This window comes from Xyrauchen texanus, chromosome 9, assembly GCF_025860055.1.
Source record: "Xyrauchen texanus isolate HMW12.3.18 chromosome 9, RBS_HiC_50CHRs, whole genome shotgun sequence".
Lineage (NCBI taxonomy): Eukaryota > Metazoa > Chordata > Actinopteri > Cypriniformes > Catostomidae > Xyrauchen > Xyrauchen texanus.
Window position 1 is genome coordinate 15,984,610 of NC_068284.1, and position 22,091 is coordinate 16,006,700.

At 37.6% G+C, this 22,091-nt stretch overlaps 1 protein-coding gene across 1 annotated transcript; it reads right to left on the reverse strand.

Moving 5' to 3' along the window:
* Nucleotides 1-101: 101 nt before the first annotated feature.
* On the reverse strand, nucleotides 102-21,822 carry LOC127649196 (pre-mRNA 3' end processing protein WDR33-like). Its single transcript, XM_052134189.1, has 23 exons — nucleotides 21,645-21,822; nucleotides 14,034-14,256; nucleotides 13,880-13,948; nucleotides 13,678-13,782; nucleotides 13,204-13,299; nucleotides 12,963-13,114; nucleotides 11,201-11,298; nucleotides 7,279-7,405; nucleotides 6,921-7,075; nucleotides 6,079-6,157; nucleotides 5,865-5,975; nucleotides 5,521-5,615; nucleotides 5,335-5,421; nucleotides 5,023-5,162; nucleotides 4,756-4,908; nucleotides 3,930-4,625; nucleotides 3,753-3,816; nucleotides 3,355-3,616; nucleotides 3,152-3,223; nucleotides 2,435-2,580; nucleotides 2,245-2,346; nucleotides 716-913; nucleotides 102-283 (listed from the first exon to the last, which is right to left on the reverse strand). Exons 2-23 carry the CDS (start codon nucleotides 14,235-14,237, stop codon nucleotides 108-110), a joined length of 3,387 nt encoding a protein of 1,128 aa, XP_051990149.1. The 5' UTR covers nucleotides 14,238-14,256; nucleotides 21,645-21,822; the 3' UTR covers nucleotides 102-107.
* Nucleotides 21,823-22,091: the final 269 nt, after the last annotated feature.

The window sequence follows — 22,091 nt, forward strand, 5'->3', positions numbered from 1 at the left end:
AGGCCTTAACGGAAGCTGTTATTGTGGCCATGTGTGGTTCTTTTTGTCTGTCATCAATGCAGTCAGTTTTTGCCCCCATGTGCCCTGGAAAGCGGGCATGACCTTTCCTACCGGCCGCGACCACCCCTCATGACACCGCGTGGAGCCCCTCGCCTGACCAACGGATTTGCAGTTGGGCTGGGACCAGGACCACCTGGGTTAGTAGGCCCACCACGGCCCCAACCACCTCGTCCTCCCCGTGATGGGGGCCCATACCCCCCTTCATCTCTTGGTGGCGGTCGACCTATTGAGAGTTGGATGATAAGTTGATTTAATGTCTGGCTTATTGTACTAAATATTATTAAGGGCTTATAGTTGAAATATGTATTTTCTGCACCACTAGCACCACCAAACAGAATTGCAAAACTACACTTTCTGAATACGCCCCACCTCGGCTGTTGATCAAACAAAGGGATAGTCCCACCCTCAACTCACACAATTGGTTGAGTAACATTATTGGGGTGGGTCTAAGCAGGTCGCTCAAAACAAGCAGAGCAATTTTTATAGTGCCACAGAAATACAGTACTTACAGTTTTTGAGAAAATTAACCTATAAATAGCTTACTAATTATCGGTCTCTGCATATTAAGCTGGGATAGAAGAAAGTATTTTAACACAGAAAAAGTTACATCAGCTTTAATAAGTGAAACAAATAATTGGATAATAACGGCATTCACCTGCCACTCTGTCCTCAGGTACTACGGCAGGTGAATCCATGTCACCGGTGCCAGGACCGTCATGCCATGGCCGTTTGCGTGGTGGCAGTGAGGCCATATCCATGCCCTGTAGTGAAGAAGAGCGCTCTCTACTGGCTGGGGAGGGACTGTCATGTATATTGTGGTCTGGCCGTTGGCCATCACGATAGCCCTCATGACCTGAATACATAAACGAACCAGCATTAATTTGAGTGGATCTTTGATGTTAACAACACAGATTTAACAAGTGTATTCTACATGACTGACAAAATCCACAAAAATTGCTGTACTGCTAATATACCACAACATTCTTCTGTGTAAATATAATGTTGTGGACACTTTGATCAAAAGCAGATGAGGTTCACTCGTTTCAAGATTATCCATCTGGACAGATCCTAAACACAGAGAAAGCCAGAAAAAACATCATCTTTGCCTTGTCAGACACCATTTAATGTTTTGAGCTTTCCTTTGTTATAAAAAATGAAGACCAAAAATGGAGCAGATAGTTAAGACAGAAACGGACAGCCCGGGCTATCTGTACTGCAAAAAGACCTGGAGGTAATATTGGGAGATAACATAAGGATGCCCAAAAGCTTAAATGGTTAATTGCATTTAACATTTCGAGCCTCTTCATTTTATACACATAGATCCATCTCCTAGTTTCCTGACTTTCTCATTGGCTAATGCCTTTCACTCTTCTCAATACTTGCACAACAAAATTTCCTTTCAACAATTTCAAACATGCTTCTGCAAAAAGCCACAGAGCGTGTCGCTTAAACCTAACGAGCCTGTCCTCCAATTTGGCTTCAATCTAAATGTTTTAATGCGGATTTCAAAAATATGCTTTCAACAGAAAAATCTAGGCTAAAATCATGTAGTGTGCACTCAGCTTTATTGCTTTAGTACGTTTACATGCACTTTGATCTCAGTTGAACTACAACAACAATTTGTTGTTTTCTTGTAAATACACTGACTGAAATTGTACCAGTCCATTTTTTGCAAAGTCAATTAACAGACCTAGATAATGCGATTGTAACTTGTCTTCGCCAGCATGGTTGTGTTAATCGGACCACAATTGGCCATGGTGTTGTGTGCTCATGCTAAGACACACAACATATATTAATTTTCAAATACATGGATGGAAATCAAAGCCTTTCAAACGTATTTGCAAAGTTGCCAAAAAGCTCAGATCTGTGAACTATGGAACCATCTCAAAAAGAGCTATTACAGGGCAAAGATAATGAATGGAAGAAGCTGCAACAATCCAGTCATGTGCCCACATAAAATTTCTGGGGAAGCTTCACTTCCTCAGCTGACATCGTTTCTTCAAATATACAAATTAGACTATTTACTTGGACAGATGAAAAATATAGCTTGACAATGCAAAAACCCGTTGTAGCACGATTATACCAGCACATGTAAACGTACTGAGTGCCAGAATGAAAATCTGCTCAAGGATCTGCACTGCAGCAACAAGCACATTTACTGGCATCAACCCCATGCGTTTCTACCTGCATCTGGCCCTCCCTCCCAGCCCTCCTGGTTTCTTCCTCCTTCAAAGTGAGAGGGATAATCATCAGGAGTTGGGAGAAGGCCCTTTCTTCCAACACCACCTAAGAAAGATGCCATGGTCAAACCTGACAGCTCACATTAAATGGACTCAAGGTGGGTTGATGCATTGGTGAATGCAACAGATCTTACCTCCTCTTGGTGGCCCGCCACGTGCTCTTCCTCTACCTCCCCAACCTTGGCCCATGTCTTCTTGAGACTCAAAGCTCTCATCTCCACCATACTCCTCTTGGAAGCCCCCTATTCCACCACACCCACTTGGACCACCCCTCCTGTATCTGCACATACAGAGCCAGACAATTCAGAATCTGCATTTAGCCATCAGTTGAGTTCAGTTATAAATTAGTTTTCCAGGTTAAGCCCATTCATTGATATCTCTTAGATCAAGTCATTCAATTCAATTCATTTTATTTGTATAGTGCTTTTCACAACACACATAGTTTCAAAGCAGCTTCACAGAAAAATCGCAATAAAATCACTTTCTAATCTAAAGTAGCTTTTTCACCATCAGGCCGACAGTTCCCCTTGTTACCAATCTGAGCTGCAAAAATCAGAGTTAGAATGGACTGACAAAGGAGGTGACCTATTGTGAGTCACCATGTACTTAAGGCTTTCCACCAGTATGGTTGAGAACAAACAGCTGAGAGAAATCTGCTGAGAAATCTGGGCCGGGAACGGTGTGTAATCGTACCAAACAGAATCGTGCTCAAGAGGAAATGCTACTGGAACAATTACTCACCGTTCACCGTCAATGTCTTTCAAGAACTGTTATGAATAATATGCATTTCTTCCTGTCAAAATACAGTATAAGTAATTGTAGACAAATCTCATGCATTGTGCAACACTTACGAGTCATCTCCATGCGGTGGCCGTCTTTGCCTTTGGTCAAACTCCTCACCAGAGCCCTCATACCCATCATACCTGTAGAGATGTCACCAGTCACAGATTCAACAGAGATATTACATATAGTACTAATCCTGGTCATTTAACAAAAACAAATTAGTTGACTAAATTATAACCATGCTACTGAGGTTTTATTAAATGAAATGTACCCGTCGTGGCCCATGAACTCTCCATCATGTGATGGAAATCTTTCTTGGCCCTCCCATTGGCCTCCGGGGCCACCTCCTCTGTGGCCCCTGGGGTCTCCCGTGTATTCCTGGCCAGGACCCCCAGGACCCCTTCTCCAGCCCTCTTGATAGCCTCCCTCCTCACCCCAGTATTGGCCCACATCAGAGCCCTGAACAGGTCCTCCTGGGCCTTGTCGCTCAGGTGTGGGTCCCATATGATGGTTAGGTGGACCCCGAGGACCATCTACTCATACAAAGATTACCAGAACAGGGACAAAATTATTACTATGTGATAATTATCTTTTCTTCCATAATGGAACAATTGTATTTGTTGAATGCATTACAATAGAGTGTACAATGAGGTGTTTATTGAGTATTACCTTTCCCCTTAGGACCCTGCTGCCCCATACCATGCATCATTGACTGAGGCCCAGGATTCTGGCCCTGAAAAGCAAGCATAACATTTTAGAAGACCATTTCATGGATTTGCCATGTGCTCACAGTTTTCCAATACTTCCAATATTCTAATTGCAGCTCTAATTTTATGCTATTCTCACCTGGTTGAACTGTCCTCTATTTCCATCACCCATGTGTGGGGGTTTGCCTTGCATGTATGGTGGAGGACCCTGCATGTTGTTTGGTGGCCCATGCATCCCCCCTGGAGGAGGCCCCATCCCATGCATGTTTCCCATGCCCTGTATATTGCCATGAGTCCTGGGTGGAGGCCCCATCATACCCCCTGGCATGGCCCCCTGAGGGCCCATCATGTTTCCGTGAGGCACAGGTCCCCTCATTTCCTGATGCATCATTCCACCCTGGGGCGGCCCCTGTCCTCGTGGTGGTGGTCCCATCATACCACCTGGAGGTCCACCAGACCCTGGAGGCATTCCTCCAGGAGGAGGTCCCTGCATGCCTCTGGGGCCCGAAGGCATGCCAGGAGGTCCCTGTGGTCCCATGTTCCTGTGAGGGCCAGGATGACGTGGAGGTCCATGAATGTCTGGAGGTCCCATCATGCCCTGTGGAGGGTGACCTTGGTGCATAGGAGGTCCGGCTGGACCCATCTGGCCTGGAGGGATGAATGGACCACTAGGCATTGGGCCACCTGGGCCCATTGGAGGCATGTTGTGAGGCATCTGTTGGGAAGGCATAGATTGAGAAAAGCCTTGTGGCGAAGGGGGCATTGGACCTCCCTGACCTGGAAAGGGAGGCATTCCTTGCTCTTGTAACTGCGCCATTCTTTCAATCTTCAGTTGCTATGGACAAAATGTTTTTTATTTTACTTACCAAATTAAATTAACCAGTGTTGATCTGCATAATACAGACATATTCCGATTTTGCTTTTAATATACAGTGCTAAAACTCTATGTAGGCATATCTGCTGACCTCCAGTAGCATTGGGTTTGTATACTGCAGTGCAGCCATCTCCTGCTCAATTTCTGCTTGAGTCTTCTTCTTGCTATCGACCTTCTTTTCATCTTTCCTCTCCTTTGGAACCTCTCCAGGAGGCATCGCTGGAACCTTATTCTCCGCCCAAGCCTATTGAATAGAAGACATGCATTAATATTACTATTATCATACATCTCAAAACTGTATGTCTGACAGTGCTGCCAATACTACATCTACAATTATGAACAAGCTGATCATACTAACCTGTTGAAACTGAGCTGGAATGGGTTTTGCATAAGGAACTTTCTTGGTCGGGGCCTTTTTCAGGTCCTTCTGCATGACCTCCTCCATTCCCCAGTCCAGCCCTGGGATGCTCAGCTCAGACTCTGCCATCATCTCTTTACCTGAGCACAGAATAATACTTATAATTAACCACCAAATTACTGACTTTCCCTTTCCTTAATTAAAAAAAGAACAGACCACTGATGACATTTTCCAAGGGCATACGGTAATTGTGTATAAATAGGCCTTTAAAAATTAATTAATTATAAGTGACTGAGTGTGTACTGGTCCTACCAGTTTGCTCTTGTTCCATGGCAGCCTTCATTTGTTCTGGGATTCCCATGCCAGGAATGGCTGCAACACTATTGGTGTCCATGTCATCTAGAAAGAAAAAAAAAATCCCTTATTAAAATATTATATGATTAAATATGCACATCCTCTATAAGGCTCCTAAATTGTAAGTGACCAGATAATACAAACCATATTCCATCCCATCTTCTGACATCCCTGGCAACAGATTTAGATTGTATCTGTCCCGCATCTTGTCACCTGGCCGATTCCTGGTCCAAAATTTACTGAGGAGGACAATGCATAGTAATCATCTTATGCCCATTCAAACAAAAGTATTACATGGGCATGAGTTAGGATAGATAGGAAAGTACTTTACTTACTCCCAGCAATATATATAATAATAGCCATACTGTAAAAGGAAACCTGTAATTGACTGGGTATTTATTGCAACAACCTAATAGTTCCATTAGATATCCTTAGCCAATTACTGGTTTTCTTTTGTGGCACAGACATATACATGTGCAAGCACTCACCTGGTGTGGTCGTTGGACCCCGAGCACAAGATGTGGCCCAGTGGATGCCAGGCTAGACTCCAGATCATTCCTTCATGAGCCATCTCCATACCACCAACCTCCTTCTCCACACTGTCAACATATTTCACTACATTTAACACTCAAATATACAGATGACCAACTCTGATTTAATTGCAAATGGTCCTCCATTTTGTTGGTTGTAAATTATGCCCACCCTGCATTCCAGAACAGCAGCGATCCATCAGAGCCTCCACTGGCAAACATGCCTTCATGAACTGGGTGCCAGGCCACAGCTGCAACCAATAGGAAAAAACATGAGTATACATGAGTATACATGCACATTGCACCCTATGCAAAAGCCCAGTACACATATACACTTACAGAGCACTTTATTAGGAACACTAATAAATATTTGTAATATTTTTAATATTTAATATTTTAAATAAAAATATTTTTATTAGGACCTAATTTTATTAGGTCCTAATAAAAGTGCCCAATGGGGTCTTCTGCTGTTGTAGCTCATCTGCCTCCAGGTTTGACATGTGCATTCTGAGATACTATTCTGCTCACTACAATTGTACAGAGTGGTTATCTAGCGATACCATAGCATTTCTGTCAGCTTGAACCAGTCTGGCCATTCTCTGTTGACCTCTCTCATCAACAAGATGTTTCCATACACAGAACTGGCACTCACTGGATGTTTTTTGGTTTTGGCACCATTCTGAATAAACTCAAAGAGACTGTTGTGTGTGAGAATCCCAGGAGATCAGCAGCTCAAATCAGCTCAAATCTAGCACCAACAATCATGCCACGGTTGAAATCACTGAGATCAAAATGTTTTCCCCATTCTGATGGTTAACATGAACATTTACTGAAGCTCCTGACGTGTATCAGCAAGATTTTATACACTGCACTGCTGCGACATGATTGGCTGATTAGATAATCTCATGAATAGGTGTACAGGTGTTCCTAATACAGTGCTTGGTGAATGTATGTGTAAAATATATTATATATTATATATATATATTTTTTTTTATTATAAAATAGGGATTATACCTGTGGCTTCTTTCTTATGTCCTCTAAAAACTTGCAGCTCCTCTTTGAGGTTGCGAATGTCGAACAGTTTACATAAATGGTCACGTGATGCTGTCAACAGCCAGTTGCCATTCAGGTTCCACTTCACTTCCATGACTGTGTTTTTATGTGCGTGTCTGAGGGCAACATAGAGGATGATTAGACTGTGACTTGTAACTGTCTTGACTGTGACTGTAACAGGAACAATCAGCTTTATTGTTAAATAGCTTACACTGTTCAGATGTTTAAATCTGTAAAACCATCCAGGCAAGGTATACAGTGGTACAAAGATTACAAGGTCCACCAATTTTCCTGTCACATAAACAGTTTGTGAACTTACAGTGTTGCCAAACTCTGTCCTGTCTTCGGGTCCCAGAACTTGATAGGTTGCTGGCTGTCTTTGCTGCCGGATACCACCAAACCCTTAGTTGGATGCCAGTCAACACACTTCACGTCCGCTCCATGACCTGGAGACCAATTAATTTGAGCATGTTAAAGACATTACATTGATTTGTAATAAAGTCATATTTCAAAGCAACATTGTTGCTCAGTGTAACACTTTTTTCAAATGAATTAAAAAAATTATAGTATCACTAGTATAAAAAGATCATAGGTTAGCATGTATCTATAATGAGTAGTCAGGATAAATAATAGCCACAACATAGCATTTAATGAATAAATGTAACCTGCTCCATTATTTTGAGTTCTATGCACTAATGTAAAAAGCAAAGCATTTAACTGATTAAATCTCAACAGTTCCGGACAGTGAACAGTTTGGAGTAGAAGCATAATAATTATATAATTAGAAAGCTTAGACATTTAATTTTAATAAAGTGCACAAAATGATGGTGCAGGTCACAAATGTTGAATCATGTGTCATTACATAAACAAAATAATAAATCTCATGGAAAGCAAATGCTTACACAAGTGCCAGTTTGACTAGCAAATAAAACAGACATGAATTAACGCACATGTCTTGCAATTGTTTCCGATCTCAAAACAATTACTTAGAACAATTGATTCTGTTAGCATGAGGTAGCAACTTTTCCTACTTGACAGATATGGTGTTCATGTGAATGTGTGTGCTTGTGAATGTGCACAAATGAGAAGTTGGAAGAAATAAAATAGCTGTTAAACAAATGTTAAACAGAAAAGCACTACAATGTGTTCGGTGTCTTTATGTAAATCATAAAGGTTGATTTCCAAGTAACCTGAACAAAGCATGAGGTAGCATTTCTGCTAAATAAAGATATAGCAAAAACTAGACGCTAAACCTGGAAAATAAAATGGTTGAATTGTGCAGGCAATTAAGCCCATTTCAGAAGGCCACTTCAATTTAATTGCATTAAAAAAAAAATGTGGACAGACACATGGAGACTTATTTCATATAACGAAAATAGTCTTAAGGCAGTGAGCAAAACCTGCTTTTTGCATTGTTGTTGTATTACTGTGGTTTTATCATTTTATTTGATTTCAGACATTTAGGCTGAATTTTTGTATTGAAATTTCTTAAACACAACAATGCTGTACTTCCAAAATTGCAGTTTTGAATTATTCCAAGCATAATCTAATTGATAAACATTATTCAATATGCTATAAATTGGGCCTGGGTAAAAAAAAAAATCCTTGAATCAAATTTGAAATTCAGGGTGCTCTGTGTTTGGCATTCTAGGGGCCCTAATGAAGGCACACAAAGATTTTGAAATGACCTTCAATTAAATGTTTCTAAATGAGCAAAAAATATAAATCTAAGCATATGCATCTTAAGAGGAAGAAATGTTTGACCTTTCAGGTGGACAACACTATTCAGAATGCACATCTAAATTACATGCAATCAATTGTATTTTGTAATAGCAACTGTACATAATGGATTTTAAAACTCAAGACAACAGCAATGGTGTATTCCTGCAACTCAATTGATCAAGAGAAATTTGAATAAAACCCATCATGACCAAACCCATCAAAGCATTTTTAACCATCATTTTACCCTAGTTTTTTTTTTTTTTAAAGTGCTTTATTTTATCACAAACCTGTTTCCAAAATCTGTTGTCACTCTCACGATGCATTTCATTTTTTTTTTTTTTTCATTTTCCACACTTTCAGTCTTTCTCTCTCTCAAACACACACATATATACACAGAAGAAACATTCACTTTTAAACTGACATAAAACTACATATATTTAGCTGAATCTAAAATTTTAACCATGAATCTAAAAATTCCCACCATAGTTTCCTTCTCAACCAACGCCACAACACTTTTCTCATATAAGCAGCCTAATTTTTCCCCCATTTGTGTGTGCGCCTTGTGGGTTTGTTTTATTGTATCAGAAATTAGTCTTTTAAATAGTGAGAAGATAACTCATGTGATGAAGTGTGAACATATTAGGTTATTTTTAGACATTGGTGACAGGTCATGTCTCACATACAACATATGTTATTAGTATTAATCATAATTAATATTAATCAAATAAAAGTAACAGAAAAAAAACATTTTATATTATTGCAGAAGATGCAACAGTCAAGTCTTTTTTTCTTTGACTACAAATTGACTTAACTTAATGTGCTTTCCCTTAAATTACTGAAAGTATATCGTAGCTGCTCTTTCAGGCAAATTCTCCTGCTAGATTTTTAAAGAATTTCTTAGTTTAGAAAAGATACTTATAAAAATTCATATATTGAACTCAAGTTTGAATTGTATCTCAACTACAAGTGTTGCTGTCAATATCAATAAAAGCTGTGAGAGGATTGAATGCCAATTCTGTTAAAATGTCTAGATTAAGATAATGGAGCCTAACAGCTATACTGCCCTGCAAACCACAATGCAGTAACTACACCAACACAGACAAATTGATAATTTTTTGATTGTTCAGCCAAATGTATATTAAAAAATACTCACTTTATTTTCTCTGAATTGGAGCATAGTTGAGCCTGAAAACCTACTTTTCCCATTAATTCCCCCCCCCCCCAAAGGGGTATAATAAAATCCCTCATTTAAAAAAAAAAAAAACATTAATAACATTAAAAACTTTGATTTGAGCCAAAAGATAATATTCAGACAAAGGTAAAAACTGTGTACTTAACATCTTTCTGAGGGAATGAACAACAATCCCATGAAGCATGGCAAATAAAGTTTCTAACAATTAATCCAAAACTACAGAAAAATATAAAATTGATTTGAAGTTGTTCATAAGAACAAAAACAATATATTTTTATTGTAAAATATTCTGAAATATATAGTTTAATGTGAAATTTACAGTGTGTCATGATGGGTGTGGACAGTCACCGCTGGGCTCTTTTCATTGACTGGTAGATATTTCAGTTTAGGATCAAGAGTAGGGTCTTTCTTCACCAGAATGGACAAGATTTTTATTTATTTTTAAAATTAAGTTGAAATAATGCATAATGATGGCTTTAAAAGGAACACATACCATCAATACACAAGCTCACAGTAGTTCTGTCTTTAAAGGTTTAAAAGTTATTGTTAAAATAAATTCTCCTATGGTGTGGGACTTGTACTTCCGGAACCAGACTTCTTTGCTCTATTGATAGAATCTATTTGAAATATTATATTATTAATACACATTACATTTTATTTGAGGAAAGATTTTCAAGCGTAACAATTCACAACAAAATGACTATAAAGTTTACAAAATGACATTATGTTTGAAATGTTCTACAGTATAAAATGTTCTACAATATAACCCTGTAGCGTTAGGTACATCATTGCACAAGACCATGCTAAAAAGAGAGGGTTACTAGATGCAGTCATCCAGTGAAAGGTGTGCAGGAAACATAGATTTTATATATATATATATATATACACATTTGACGACATAGTAAAAACAAAAAGCAAGAAATGTCAAACTTTTCACAAGATAATGAAAACAATCATTCCTACACAAGTTACAAAGCATTGTTAATATTAAGAAACTACATTGTCTTTAGCATTAATGGGTATCATACAAAAAAATGGACATCATACCTGGAGTAGCAGGTAAAGTGCTTTGACCACTGATAGGCCAGTAAACAGTACAACATTTAGTACATTCTCAAACACATGGCCTAATTAATATTTATTTAAATCACAGACCCCTGAAAACTGCCAAAAACTGTGCAAGAGCAGGAAACTGATACTAACAGCCCATGGTAAAGAGTGCAGATGTGTGTAAGTTAATAGTAAGACTGTGTGAACCCAGATGATAGTGTGCTTGTGTGCTTAAAGGAATGGGTTTGTGAATATCTCCACATCTTTTATAACATACCTCTCAGAATTCTTTCCTCATGACAGCGCAGAAAGTCCCAGATGCGTACAGTTCCATCATCAGAGCAAGTGGCAAATTTATTATCCGTAGGAGAGAAACTGAAGACACAGCAGGGAGAGAATCAACAATGAAGGATAACATAGCAGCTCTCTGTGGGGTGGACACCTTACACCCTGCGGGGGCCCTTTGAATTGGTCTTACAAAAAAACATCCATCTCTGTAGCAAACCGTTAAGACGGCTCTTTCTACTAATCAGTACTTATCTAATTTTACAAGGATGCTAAAATATGTCTATCAGTTCTTACACAAAAGCGAGCGCATCTTCACTGCATTCTTAGTCCTGCCGTACAACATCAGAAGTTTATTCTGGTCAACTCCCATAAACATGAAACTGATTTACTTTTACTGTTAGTTCAACCCATTAACTCCTACACAGATTGCTCTTCCTTCGCCCAGAACAAACACCACACACGCTGGTCCAAACATTTGCCAAAACAGAGCATGCCTCAGTTCACAAATTCACTTTTTTAAACCCTAGAACACTTCATTATACCACTTCTGCACAAACATGAAACACTACAGTAATGCCTAAAATCATAATGTAAAAACCCAATTACTGTGCCCTCAATTTTTTAAAAGCACGTCAATCAAAAAACAAGCACCCCTCGCATACCTGAAAGGTTGCAGGCTGGTGTGTAGAAAGTATTATAACAAGAGAAGAAATAAGTCAATGATGTCTTTGTCATGTAAAATGACATTGCTGTTTCAGTACATATTGGATTTCTTTGAGGCTATGGTAGTGTGAAGAACTTTTTTCTTCTCTCTTTGAAAATTATTAAAAAAATTAGGCACTGAAGAGAGCAAGAGCTTTGTTCGGCCGGTTTTCCCTAAACTCATGCACTATTAATGATGATTTCACACAACTGGTTTTAAATGTGTCTGTCTTTTGTTACCCTTTTTTAATATATATATATATATTCTGCACAAACATGAAAGTGTCATTTGTCATGCAATGCATTGTGTTTGGGTGAAGCAAAATGAATGGGAGTGGTAGAGAATCAAAAACCTGCATATCACTACTTATAGTAGTTGAAAAGTTTGCATCAGCCATGTGCATTTGTACCCATATAAGAATAGCATAAATGTGAAAATATGTGACCTTTATTCTTAAAATCTTTATTTAAAAGCAGTAATTTTATTAGAAGTTAGGGAAGTCATCTTATGGGACTGACTGAAAGTGTGCACAGACTTTGACGGCCAGTAGGGCAGCACAGCTCTTGCCCCACTGTTACACCACTGTGACATGAAACCTAGAGTCATGTAGGTTTCATACAAGTGCAAGGACAAGTGCCTATCCTCTCACAAAAATGGAGGATCCTTACACCTTTACAACCAACACTTTAATCCCTGAGGTTCTTTTTAACGGTCAGTTTTTTCTGTTTCTAGGCTGCATGTGTCATCACCTTAGAATATAAATAACTGGGAATACTTTATTTAAAAGTGTGAAAATACACCTTTTCTGTACAAAGTAGTTATGTATATAAAAGATGAGAATAAATAACTCATAAGTGACAAATAAATGCAGTGTTGCAACAACAACACACAGGTGGCAATAATCAAGGACATGAACATTGAGCAGCACAGGGAAGAGCATATCAGAACTGACAGCACTGAGGAGAGCCCCCTACAGGCAGAACTCTGCCATTGTAGGAGCAGTAACAGGTTGGGGTTAACTACAGAAAATGGTAGATTGTGTATAGACCTGGCCTCTCTAATCGCCTCCTTGTGAGCCTGGAACATCTTGACATTATTCATATTGGACTGCCAGTACTTCACGTAACCTCCGTGGTCAGCAGTCAACATCCACATGTCATTGTGAGACCAGGTCATTGCCCTGACAGGGCTGTCATGAGCCTATGAAAGGGAGAAATAAAGCCCTTTTAAACAAGCTTTTTAAGGTTATGCATTGGTGTGTCATGACTCTAATCATGGCCTTTGGTTACCTGTAGAATTGTCTCAAAATTAAAAGTGAGCCCATTCCACAAAGTAAACTCCCCACTGGAAGCACCTGTCACAAGTCGCCTGCCTTCAGGAGTCCACTGCAAGAAAGGCAGAGAAGGGAAAGATTTGTTACAGAGGGGGAAAAAGTAGCACATTCATAAAAAAATTACAAATTTAATAAAAGGTATAGTTCACCACAAAATGTAAACCCTTAAGTTGTTCAAAGCCTGCTTGCCTTCCATGGAACACAAAAGGAGATTTTTAAGGTAGATAAAGTCTCTGGAAAAAAAGATACAATAAAAGTGAATGGTAATGGAGTCGGTCTAATATCTCCTTTGGTCTTCAATGGAAGAAAGTCATACTGGTTCAGAACAACATAAGCCTGAGTAAATTACTATTTTATTTTTGGGTGAAATATTCCTTCCAGACATGAATATTCTACTCCAATTATAATCCAAACATATGTTAACACTTACCCGTACAACAAACACAGGGCATTTGACTTTGTTGGTGGAGGTTCTGACAAACTTTGTCGTAACAGCATTCATAGAGTTATTAAGCATACCAACTGGAGGAACAAGCTGCAAGAAAAAGCATTTATTTTAAATGAACGTTATAGGAAATTATAGAAAAAATGTGAATAGAAGCCAAAGTATTAGTGAAATATCATATACTCACGTCATTGTAGCAGCCTGCATCTGGTTGAATAGCACGGAAGTCTCGATGATCTCGTTGCCACAACCGATTCTAAAAGAGTGATTTGCAATATATTCAGATTACTGTGAGAGGGGTTCCATTAAACTTCCTGTTAAATGTTTGGTCAGTCCTATACCTTCAAATATCGGATGACAGAAGGATTATAATCAATGGTCTTGCGGTTGACAGCTTTCCTCATGCGCTTGCCATCAAATGTGAGCTGCTGCATAGCCTGCTGCTGGGCAAAGTCTGGCCTCTTGTAGAACAGCTGCCGAGGCGCTTGGTGCTGGAACCGAGGCATATGGAAGAAACGGGGAGGAGAGCTGATATCTGTTGCCATGGTGACGGTTCTGTAACACCTGAGGATGGAAAGGGACGGCCATTTACTTAGACTTGAAGATAATTGAACACAAAACCAAAAAAATATTTTTTGATACATATTGTGCTTGAAATTATAATTTAACCTTTATTATCTGACTACCGGGACATTAAAACTGTGTTCAGGAACACAATAAAAAGAATCAGTGAATTACTTGCTAAATTAAAGATTGAAAAAAGTACTTTGCTTGCTCCAATCTCTCAATGCGCTAATGTCCTTCAAATATCAAACATATCAAAACTCTAACAAATGCCTCTTTATATTATGAGCTTTCAAAATATTTTGTTGGTTTCTTTAAAACGTTGTTTTAAAAGTAGACAGTTCTCTGCAAATGATAAAGGCAAAACCAAGCAGACTGATTTCATAACCACCAATGTTACCTAGAGGTGAGCAGTATTGAATATTTCAAATACATACTATATTTTGCTGGAGATCTTAAACTAACAAACACTGAATGACACAATGATTTTGCAATAATGCATTTTTTATTTTGCCATCAACTTTTACAAAGACAATGACTCAAAGATAAGAGCATTACGACAGATAGTTTTAAATCATAGATGCTATTAGTATTTGTTGAAAAACAGCAAGAGTTAGATTTCTAACGATAGGTCACATTACTTTGTGAGTTCTTTTGAATGGTCCATTTAGATGAAATACTTGAAAATAAACATCTCAAACATCTTCATGGAAGTACCTGTGTGGCGCTTTGCATGCTAGAAAATGCTTTGTAAATATGTATTATACAGCAGCATAAAAATTTGATCACATATTCCTTGTGTAAATTGGCATGAAAAAGATGCCTTAAATATATAAACTATATTTTACTGAATCAGGCTATACACACACACGGCTCAACGCTAAGGATCTACACACACACGTTCACGTATGAATTTCATCCTGACTTTAAAAGGAAAATTCCATGAAAAACCGGTGTTTATAAAGATTTGCTGGCATGAAAATTTCCATCCATTACAGTTGTTTCAGTTGTCTGGCGTGTTATGTAAAGTATCGACCAATAGTGTATTTTACCAATATAGAGGGATAACTAACATGGTGAAAAAGATTAATAACTGACTAATTAGCCAATAGTGTGTACAATTTGAATGCCTTTATTAATGACACGACGCAATAAGCACAGCTTCAGTTCAATCTAAACACTCTCCACTGCAGAATGTGCAATTTAGGGACAAGAAAACTGATTGTCAAATTAGAAATAATTCTTAGTTTTACCAACAATACATCTCATCTGCGATCATATTTTCAAAATACATGGCCAGAAGTGCAGTCCACCAATAGCATTAGGGTAAACATAAGTAGAAACGTCCACTGGCGACTTTATAGCAAAAGACTAGCGACATCACGCCACTGCTTGTGTGTGCGGGGCTTTAGATACAGCAAATCCCCACAAGGTGTATGTGATTGTTTTTATTTAATCCCTAGAGGCTGCTGTTACTGATACTGTAGAACCTAGCTTTTAACTGAAGAATCCTCCAGCTCAGTCTAAAAATACTATTGTATGTTATTGGTAAAGATTTTTACCAATAACTTCTAGTTCCAAAAAGAATCAGAATTTGCAAGTGAAAATTACTGTGTGCGAATTTGGAAAATGATGTTGCCACACCGGTGCGAGTGACATCTAACACTTGAACTTCTATAGCACAACTAGGATAAAAATTCCATAATGCATCTATATTTTCATTAAAAATGCATAAGCATATATATATACCATGTAAAGATGGTTCAAGAGTAGTTTCCTGCTTGTTTTTATCTGTCAAAATAACATACATCGTTTTGAATTATCCATCAATGCATATATAATTCTATAATTGACAGATGTCTGAAAGGGTTAGTTCATTACATGAGGGTGAGTAAATGAGAGAATTTTCATTTTTGGGTGAACTATTCCTTTAAAAAAAAAAAAGTAATGCTCATCAAATCAAAGTATATTTGTTGAGCACATTTAAAAACAACCGAAGTTCTCTACAGTATGATATACAGAGCAATAAAACCAAACAACAAAGGACAAGATAAAAAAGGTAGACAAACAAGGCATAAAGGCAAGTTAAACACCAATGAAAAGAGGTGGGTTTTTAACCTAGACTTAAAAACAGTCCGAATGGGAGCAGTTCTGATATGAGCCAGCAGATTGTCCAGAGCTTTGGGCCAGCAATGGCAAAGGCTCGATCGCCTGCTTTAATCCAGATCTGGGAACGTGGAGTAATACGCGGTCCCCAGGTCTTAGGGAGCAAGTAGGCATGTGGGGACCCAGCAAATTTGAAAAATACGGAGGCGCTTTGTTGTTTAATGATTTGTAAACAAATAGTACAATTTTAAAATCGATTATGTAAATGACAGGTAGCCAATGTAGTGAGATTAAAATTGTGGTGATGTGCTCAAAACTGCTTCTGCTCTTTAGGAATCTGAGCTGCAGCATTTTGGACCGATTGTAGATGATTGAGGGCAGATTGATTAATTTCAATATAAAGGGAATCCAGGTAGTCTAAATGAGACGAGATGAACGCATTAATTACTTTTCCCAGGTTTCTCATAGAGAGAAAAGTTGTCACTGGTTAAAATCATAAGAGGAAGAAACCTGACTTCCTGCATTCATTTGTTTGTCAAATTTAAGTTTGTCGAATAAGAAGCCTAAGTTCCTAGCACATGATGTAGTAAAAGGCTCAAGAGTGCCTAACTCGAGGTAACACAAGTGATAGTGGTCATTAGAGCAGAGTAAAATAACTTCTGTTTTATTCTCGTTTAACTTAAAATTTTTGGTGTCTACCAATCTTTCAGTTCTTTTAAACAGGCAATTAAAGGCTCATGCGCAAGACGCTGAGAAAAACATATATGTGGCACAGTGGTCAATGATGTCGGTCGATCACATTTTTAGATATGAAAATGATTAAAACAGCACATTTTCAACAAAGAATGTGAGGCAGCCTAGTAGTTCATGTGCGAATCATAAAAAAATATAATGTTGACATTATAACTTATAAAATGGATTAGCATTATTTGCATTGTACATTGTTGAACAGTTTTAGTTAAAATGTAAAACACATTACAATATGCGTTTATATAAGCAGTACATTAACTGCTAATCTATTAAGAATATATAGTTTGTTTATTACTAAGGTCAGAGAGTCAGGGAGGTTGTTTAGTGTCACCTGTAAGCTTAACTAAAAATAAAGATACAAAAACCAAAAAAAACAAAAAGGTTCTGAATGTGTAATGTCTTTTGTTAGGAATCAAGTAAATCTGTCGTTTTTTAATTCTGCAGTCATTTTTAATGCCTGTGTGTGTGTGTATATATGCTGTATTCTGACCATTCACAGTTACACATAACAGTCAGACTGTGCCCATAAATATTTCCACTTAGAGGTACAAGCTGCCAAACAAAAAATGTTAAGTGTTTTGAAAACTATATGATTTTCATAGAAAAATGATTCGGCCATAAATGTTAACATTGGGCACTCAGCTATGTTTCTACTCATTTAGACATTCACAACACACAAAACAGTCAGTAACAGCATTACTTAAGAGTTAGACTACACCTTTGTCTGCACCCCTTAAGAGAACTAAAAAAAAAAAAAACCTATGTGAGTAAAGTGGAAGAACAAATGTCAACATTCTCTTTCAATTCTATTAAAATACAGTATATGCATTCTCTAAACACACTCTCCAGTCCAAGCTATTAAGATCAATGAACAGTTGCAGAGAGAGCAATGAGAGGACTGAATAGGCACTGCAATCCCAATTAAGGCTCAATATGCAACAGTACTCACATATCAAATCAAAAACAAATCTCATGAAATCTATATAATTGTTTTAAGGTACCAAGGACACAACTTGATTCATAATGTATATGCGACATATCACTGTACAAGTAGAGACCGAATGGGAACAAAAACTTCACTCAAAATCACTACAGTTCAACTAGTATATTATAAGTTCCATGTATAATATATATTTTATATATCAAATGAAAAAAAGCAGCTTTATCAGTTGTTTCAAGTATGTAATAAATTCATAACATGTGTAATAACTGCAATACAAGTATGAAACTACTCAATTCTTGTTAGGTTTACAACTTTTGCCAAAACACATAATATAACTTAAAATTGTGATATAAACCAAGTCCTGTAACATTTGTTTATTCAATAACAATTGTTTTTCCTGCATAGAGTATTACTAGGAGGCCGCCTCCGTCAAATTTCGTGCCGCCCCCAGCGGTCTAAAAACTCTGGTGGGTGTCTTCGTGGAAAACACTGACAAATGTTGCACTCGGTGGATTATCATTTGTAATGATAATCCACCGTCTCATTGGCAACAATAATAAAATAATTCTGTTGTCGAATAGTCGCTTGATGTCATTTAACATAACTTGGTCATATAAATCTATAATGATGACAAACGAGACGAGAGCTGCAGCTCGAGTGTCTGATAGAAACACAGATCACAGCTTGCAGATATATCTTTATTTCATTCTTAATTCAATTTAAAATAGAGCCGCTTCAACCAGTCGCGGAAGAACAAATCTGAGCGGGAGTCAAGACCGGGAGAGATTTAAAGTTCTGCCGACTGATGCACACTCTGCAGCTCGCAATGTCATCATCATGTTAAGATCAATCATATGTGAAAAATAACACTAAAATTACAACAATAAAATGTGTGTGTGTGTGTGTGTGTGTATATATATATAGGATTGAAAAATGCTTATCAATAATACTCTTATGGCTAAAAATGTTTACAGTGTTAAGTGAATAAAATGTCAATATGAGTAAATGCTGCTAAAATATGACTAAAATATCAACAGCTTTCATTGACTAAAACTACATTAAAAAGCCCAGACTTTGTCAACTAAAACATGACAAAAAAAATCAATAAAAATAGGATAAGGTTGACTTAATATGATAAAAACTAAAAAGGACATTTGGCACAGGATTAAGACTAAATTAAAAAACAGATGACAAAAAAAAACACGTGTTTTTAACATCCCTTTTATGAACAGTATGGTATCACCTCCGCCTCATTTTGAGCCATCTAAAAAGTCTTGCATATACGGTAACTTTCTCTTGATCACACTTTAGAAAACTTAAAGCAGATCTTATCTATTAATAACATATTACAATTGTTATGTCTTTTATTTAGACTTCATTACAACAGAACAGGGCCAAGCAGCTACAGTACAAATACATGAACTGGAATTTTAAAATGAGTCCATATTTAAAGGAAAATTCCAGGTTCAATACAAGTTCAGCTCAATCGACAGCATTTGTGGCATAATATTGATTACCACAAAAATGTATTTACATTAAAATATTACATTTATTCATTTGGCAGATGCTTTTATCCAAAGCAATTGACAAAAGAGGAATACATTATAATACATTAGACTCGCTCCGTTTCTTTAAAAAAATAAAAAAAAATCTCAGTTACAGTGAGGCACTTATTCACATTGGAAGTGAATGGGGGCAATTTTTTGGAGGATTTAAACACAGAAATTTGAAGTTTATAATTTTATAAAAGCACTTACATTCAATCTTCTGTTAAAACTCATTTATTAATTGAGCTGTAATGTTGTTTAAAAAAAAAAAAACATTATTTTAGGGTTTTAGTTTTTACAGCATTACATATTTCTGGCAAGGAAATGTACAACTGGCTATAACTTTTAATAGTAAAGGTTAGTAAGTGATTCTATCACACTAAAAGCATCGTCTTTTGGCTATACTTTTGAAACCGTGAGTTTTTTAATGTTTACGGATTGGCCCCATTCACTTCCATTGTGACACAATTTCTGCCTTTTTTTTTTTTTGCTTTTATTTTTATCACCTTTTCTCCCAATTTGGAATGCTTACTAGGTCCTCATGGTGGCACGGTTACTCAGGGCAGAGGACAGGTCTCCTTGTCTCCGATTCTGAGACCATCAATCCACGCATCTTATCACGTGGCCTGTTGTGCATGCCACCACAGAGACTCACAGCATGTGGAGACTCTCCGCGATCCACGCACAACTTACCATCTGCCCCATTGAAAGTGAGAACCACTAATTGCGACCACGAGGAGGTTACTCCATGCAACTATTCTCCCTAGCAACCTGGTCAATTTGGTTGCTTAGGAGACCTGGCTGGAGTCACTCAGCATTCAAACTCACAACTCCAGGGGTGGTAGTCAGCATCAATACTCCCTGAGCTACCCAGGCCCTTTTTTTTTTTTTTTTTAAAGGGAGGACTAGTCGAAATTAAACATTTGTGTTAATCAACATTATGCCACAAATAATGCTGTCGATTGAGCTGAACATGTACTGAACCCAGAATATTAATTTAAATATCAGTCTGATATATCAGCTTAATCAATTAGTAATTATCACCATAATTTAGACATTTTATTCCATAACTCTGCACCAAATAATGATTTATTTCTGCCCACCATAGAAACTGATAAACCCTAAATACAAACAGGTACTACTCACAACTTGTATACATACACAAACCAAGTTTACCCTGAGGAACAGAAATGTCAAAGAGCATGTACTCGGAGTAGGCATAAAGGTAAAATACAATTTAGTGCCTGTGACAGAACTTATTGATAAATTAAAAAATATTGAATACTCATAGCCGGCCAATCGCAATATTTTTTAGACTCCGTGAAGTTACAAGTACATAACGTTTCCTAAAACATTTCGATTGTACTTTGATACACCTAGGCAATCAGACTTTAATCCTTTTTAGCATAGTGATGGCTGTTGATTTAGTGGCATTGTGGTCAATTGTGAACTCATCGTTCATGCACAATGCAGTTTCGCCAATGTGCTCAAAGCCGCAACTTTGAAGCGATGTAAAGACGTCAAGTAACACTTATTTGTATATATGAGTTATATTAGTAGCATTGACGGGTGTTTGAATGCCAGTAAAAATGTGAGTTTAAAATCGATTTATTAGGGTGGCGCGTCACATACACTGTTTTGTTAAAACCAATACACGTGATTCAACTCACCGCTAAGACGCTTATCTCTCAAATTTACACACAAAACGTGGCCCGGCTACTGATGTATAATGGATACCTGTAGTCTGTTGTTGTTCGTGGTTGTTAATGTCTCTCTTTAGTTCGAGCTCTGTTAGCCTTTAGCCAGCTAACACACAATTAGTGACGCTACTGCAGGCACTCATTAACAGGCCGCATTACCACCGTTTTAACACCATAACAACAGCATACCCACAGTAGTAACAAATAAAGTGAGTTTTGTTTATTTGAAAACAGAATTTGTCCGCTGAAGCATATACATGTGTGCTGCGAGAGCAGTCATTTCTTTCCTGTCTCCCGCACAGCGTGTTTAAATGGCGCCCGGTCAATACTTGAGAAACTCACCCCAAATATCCAGTGCTGACTGAGTCTATATATGTAAATGTAATACAAGACTCTTCCTTGTGGAGACTGTTGTAGTCTCTTTTTGAAAATTAATTCAACTGTGTCTAAACTGTTATTTTTACGCTAAATAACCACCCTCCCCTGCCTTCATCTCGAGGCTTTCTCTCATCTCGCCGCTTTCAACACCCGAAACGACGTCATGACGTCAGACGCAACGGCGGGATAACTGCAGACTGTAGCGCGATGACATAATGGATCTAATCCCATGCGTACGGATTTTAGTGACGTAGTGGATGTTTTAATGCGTATTTACATTTGAATGTTTTTGTTTTATTACTGTAGCGTACTGAACGGCCATTAATACATTATATACTCATATATATATATATATATATATATATATATATATATATATATATATATATATATATATATATATATATATAC